The following is a 5,329-nucleotide window of genomic DNA, read 5'->3' on the forward strand; positions in this document are numbered from 1 at the left end:
CCCCAGATAATGGTGCATGCTGCTGGTCATTCAGAGACGAGTGTTTTCATGAAACTTACAGTGTGGAAGAGGGACAACCAGTCCAGTGAACGTTTTTCATTACCAAGGCCGAAGTGCTGCTGTCTGATTAAAATGCCAAGGGAGTGAAGAGAAAGAAACTGCGGTTCTCCAACTCTGCTGGAGACAAAGTTATGCTGTTTGCCAACTTATGAAACCTGGAGTTACTAGTTTCCTAGGGAGAGCTTTCGGGTCATAGGGTGAAATTTCCTTAATGTATATGGTATCTAGTGTCTGGCATGAGAGTGTATTAAGCCCTGGGGAAGCGGCATGGTTAAAAAGGACCTTTATTAAAGATTCTTGAATCTGTCACACTGAGCTCCTTTACCATCTTTTCCAAGTATTTATTCTGCTTGTCTTGAATTGGGTCTTGTAAAGGCAGAAATCTGCATATATTGTTATCAGTTTTGGTTTCTAATGAGTGCTTAGACATTTTGTAGAGGCTGTTGCTGCTGCTTTTAAGTTGGATAAAGATTTCTAACATTTCTGAAATGTCTGTAATAATGTCTCAGAATGCTTAGCACTGGTTTAAAAAAACAGCACAGAGTCAACCTATATGGAAACCTCAAATGCCTGTAACAATATCTCAGAGTGCTCAGTGCTATACATTGCTTTAAAACACAGCAGAGTCAACTTATTTTGAAACCTCATCGTACTCTGCCTCCTCTTATCTCTCTTCATTATTGATTTCTCCATCTGTTTCCTACAGCTGTTGACCTATAAGCGCTGCCTCTGATTCACTTTATATCCTTCCACTGTGCCAAATTGTTCCCTGATGATTCCTTCATGTTTGTTAAGCAAGCCTCTTAGGGAATAATGTATCTGTTCTTACTGATGTCTTTATTCATTTTATTCTTGGTAGTACTTTAAAGTATCTTACTCACTATATTTGTTATTCTTTATTCTACAGACAGTGGCATTCAGTTTATGTTTATGGAATCTAATTAATGTAGTAGTTACATGTCTGTGTTTTGTTAATAACATTGTCTCCATGAATACACAATAGATAATCACTTTTCCTCTGAGTGAAATCTGTTTTAGGTCTCTGTGCCCTACCTAAATAGACTGTATTGACTGGGCAATTAGTATAGTGTTTGTTCAAACCCAGTCCCCTGAACGTCATAGGCAAGTTCCCTACCATTTACACACAGCTCAGCCCTGCCCCTGTGGTTCCTTGTCTTTTTATTGGTGTTTTGATTTGGAAACAGTTTCTAACTTCACCTTGGGGTTTTCTGACATATATCTATAAACATAATTCTCACTCTTACTGCCACTACACACAATCCAGGTGATGTTATTTAAACCTATAAGAAGTATTAAAATATTGATACTGGTATTCATTCTCTGGATATAAGTAGAGAAGTATAAATTCAAATGTTTCAAGTATTAAAAATTTCTCAACTCTAAGTTTTTTTTTTTTAGCCCCGAGGCAACCGAAAGCATGGTGCATCATTCATCATCACAAAAGCAATCAGAGGTAAAGAGGCCTTGTATTTTATGTATTATATAGCTCGTGGACAGGTTTTTCTCCCTTCACAACTCTGCAGTTTTAGCCTAGAGCACATTTTAAAGTGTGCTCTTTAGTATTCTGATAAAGAATAGGATGAAGATAGCTAACATGCATGTTGTTTGAATTTAATTTTATATGTACTTTCTTTTTTTTGTTTTGTTTTTGTTTTTGTTTTTCTTTGAGACAGGGTTTCTCTATGTAGTCTTGGCTGTCCTGGAACTCACTCTGTAGACCAGGCAAGCCTCGAACTCAGAAATCCACCTGCCTCTGTCTCCCAAGTGCTGGGATTAAAGGCGTGCACCACCACTGCCTGGATGTACTTATTTCTATAGATGCATGCATGTTTGTATGTATGTATGTATGTATGTATGTATGTATGTATATTTTCATTCTCAGCTATCTTTAGTCTAGAGCTAAACTCTGGCCTAGGCTTAGCCATTATAGATGTGTTGTTGTACATGGGATGGTGATGAGTAAACCCAGAGTAAGTCTTGTAAAGGCTATGGATGTTGATGTTGACAAGCTTGCAAGAGACCATTGTAAGTAAATGGTTTACAGAACATTCCACATTCAGCTGGTCCAAAATGCTCAACTTAAATACTTGGTTAAAACTGGCCTTTTTTAAAACCAGTGATAGACATTACCTATAAACCAGTAGGAGTCCGAAAAAGAATTGAGCATCAGCCTTTTTGAGCTATGAGGGCTTTATAATATTAATTAACAGATTAATACAGTTCTTCTAGGCTGATAAGTTAAGTGTTGTTTTATATTTATACATATTTATATTTCTTACATATTACTTGTATGTATGTGTGTGTGCCTGAGTATGTGTGTGTACCAAGTGTGTGCAGGAACCCATGGAGGTCTGAAGAGATGTAGAATCCCGTGGGCTGAGGTTACATCATGTGTGTGCTGGGAACTGAGCCCAGGCCCTCGGTTAGTGCTCTTCAGCACTGAAGCATCGCTTTAGCCCTCACCTGTAAAGTTTAGATGTGGAAACTTGTTCACAGTATTCTTTGGGAATGTAACTTCCTGCCTTTCAGGCCTCAAAAGTCATCCTCATGTTGCATCCGACTTCCTCATGAAGAAAGAAATAGAAAACGTGACTATGATTTTATATAAGTTCTAATGTATTCAATTTTCATAATCATAAATGAAGTCTTGGTTTATTTAGAAAATATATATAACTGGTCAAAATAATTATAGAAAAAAATTTGAAAGTATAAATATCCACACATTATAATAGAATTTTCTTTATTTTATAACCTAGAGGTGATGTTCTTCAGTCTTTTCTCCCTTGGTGTATGCCTAGCTGCGTGCATGGAAGTTGTGTGTGTGTGTATGAGAGAAAGAGAGAGAGAGAGAGAGAGAGAGAGAGAGAGAGAGAGAGGGAAAGAGAGAGAGGGAAAGAGAGAGAGGGAAAGAGAAAGAGAGAGAGAGGGAGAGAGAGAGGGAAAGAGAGAGAGAGAAAGAGAGAGAGAGAGGGAAAGAGAGAGAGAGAGGGAAAGAGAGAGAGAGGGAAAGAGAGAGAGAGGGAAAGAGAGAGAGAGGGAAAGAGAGAGAGAGAAAGAGAGAGAGAAAGAGAGGGAAAGAGAGAGAAGCAAGAGAGTGCATGAGAGTGTGATAATATAAAGCAGTTTTAAACCCATTTTAAAATTTTCTTTTCACAGACCTCTCCAGTTATTGCATGTATAGTTGCTACAATGTTCAAATTAATACCTTGATTTATATTTTGTACAAATTGTTTAGTTTTAAAGAGCAGTTTATTATGATTTCTAATAATGGCTTGATTTAACATCTCAGAACATATTAAAATTTTGTAGTTGGGAAATATTTCAGTGTTTCAAAAAACATAAACTTGGATTTTAATATAAACAATTATATGATCTTGTAAAAGCTATAGTATATATTAAGTTGGTTTTATTTTATATGTTTACAAATAACTGTAAAAACAAGTGTTTCTTTTTATTCCAGATCATCTGTTATTTTTGCGTCAGTACATCTGGTACAGGTGAGCCTTCAGTTCTTGCAAAGATTACTGTCTTCTGATCACTTAAGGTTTTGAATATCTGATTCTGGTGGAGATGTTCACATCCAGGCAAACCTGGTTTTCAGATTAGAATCTCAAGGATTTGGTGTAAGCTGATCACACACACCTCAGTACACTCGCCAGTTCTTGTTCCCTTAGTCAGTACTGATCATCTAATGATGACCCCGCTTCCTCTCACATGTGCTCAGCTGCCTAAGAATGCCCATATATTGGATCCCTGTGTTGTGTGTGTTAAAGAACATTTTTGTTCTTTTTGTTACATCAGCTAGTCAGTGATTGAGTGGCTGTGTGTTCTTTAGATTTTGCCTTTTAATTCTTTGAGTGTTGTTATGTTCAGCTACGGTGCCGATTTTCAGCTCTAAAAAGGGTGATGACATAAAACATTTTTTAAACCCGTTTTAAAATTTGTTTTCCACAGACCTCTCCAGTTATTGCTTATATAGTTGCTACAATGTTCAAATTAATATCTTGATTTTTATTTTGTGCAAATTGTTTTATTTGTACAGGGAAATAAGTAATCTAATAAAATGATAGAATTCTGCATTTAGCATTGTTTGTAGTGGCTCTTTGCTAACCTTAACTTAACAGTTCTGGAGATAAGATAGTCCTAATATAGAGACCTTTGATCTCCTGTACAACTACTTGCTCAGTGGGTTTTTTTTTTTTTTTTTTTTTTAGTTTTTAGTTTAGTTTTTTTTTGTCTGTTTGTGTGCACATATGTTTACATGTATGTGTGTATGCATGCACACGTGTTTGTTGTGATTTCTGAGTATGTAGGGTTTAATAGGGAAGAGATGAATGAGGAAATTGGCTACTTTGGTCATTGTATGGTCTGTTAATACACCATGGGGTATTTATCTCAAACACCTCATTAAAATTTCAGATATCAAATTAGTAGCTTTTGGATTTAGGTTTACTAATGTTCAAAATTATATCCTAATATCAAACCCTCTCTCTCCAGATACAGTTATTACTTACTTCCATATGATTTTCGTAGCTCAGTTTTAGGCTAACTTATATGTTGTGGTTTCAGCCCTGCTCCGTTTTTGCTTCCTGATGGACTGGTTCGCTTGGTCAATAAACAGATAAACTGGCATTTGGTACTCGCAAAGTAAGTATGTGTAAACTCCACTTAAAACTCTTCTAACTCCATTTTTGTCTAAATCTCAACACGGACATGGATTTTGGGGGTCCTTGTAGCTTTCATTCTTGATCTTTATTAAATTCCCTGTGTTACATATGGCCATTGTTTGAACATAGGAATTTAAGTTATATTAAGTCGTTTTTTATGGTTTTATACCTGCATATTAATTTAGTTGTCAAATGAAAAGGTAGATAATGAAAGCAAAACTTTAAAAACGGATTGTTTAAAGTGTAATTCCGTCCACGCTGAAGACTCAGTTACTCACGGCAGCATTTCTTCCCCTTGTCTCCCGTGCAGCAATGGCAAGCTTCTGGCGGCTGTTCAAGATCAGTGTGTGGAGATCAGGTAATGGTTAATGTGTCCTTATGGAAGATGTCGTGACAGAAAAAGACTGTTACTTATACATAGAAGTAAGACTTGAAATATTTTCCAAAGTGGTATATTTGAAGGGATTTTACTTTAATTTTGTGAAGTGTCGATCACTAACTGAGCAATGATGCTCCCTCAGAGTAGTGTGCTCATCTTTGTGCTTTTCCGATTACTCTGCTTACGCCTGAGAAATGAATTT

General features: G+C 36.5%; 1 protein-coding gene across 5 annotated transcripts in view; it reads left to right on the forward strand.

The window, feature by feature from the left end:
• The window catches only part of Nbas (NBAS subunit of NRZ tethering complex), a 386,817-nt gene that overhangs the window by 575 nt on the left and 380,913 nt on the right, over positions 1-5,329 (forward strand). For all 5 annotated transcript variants that reach the window (XR_004114347.1, XM_031356464.1, XM_031356465.1 and 2 more), the window contains exons 2-5: positions 1,480-1,534; positions 3,542-3,578; positions 4,651-4,728; positions 5,059-5,106. Coding sequence is in view for 4 of the 5 variants with exons in the window: in XM_031356464.1 (XP_031212324.1) it covers positions 1,480-1,534; positions 3,542-3,578; positions 4,651-4,728; positions 5,059-5,106 (218 nt within the window). In the remaining variant the exon portion in view is untranslated. The remainder of the gene's footprint in view (positions 1-1,479; positions 1,535-3,541; positions 3,579-4,650; positions 4,729-5,058; positions 5,107-5,329) is intronic.

This window comes from Mastomys coucha, unplaced genomic scaffold (genome assembly GCF_008632895.1).
Source record: "Mastomys coucha isolate ucsf_1 unplaced genomic scaffold, UCSF_Mcou_1 pScaffold6, whole genome shotgun sequence".
Lineage (NCBI taxonomy): Eukaryota > Metazoa > Chordata > Mammalia > Rodentia > Muridae > Mastomys > Mastomys coucha.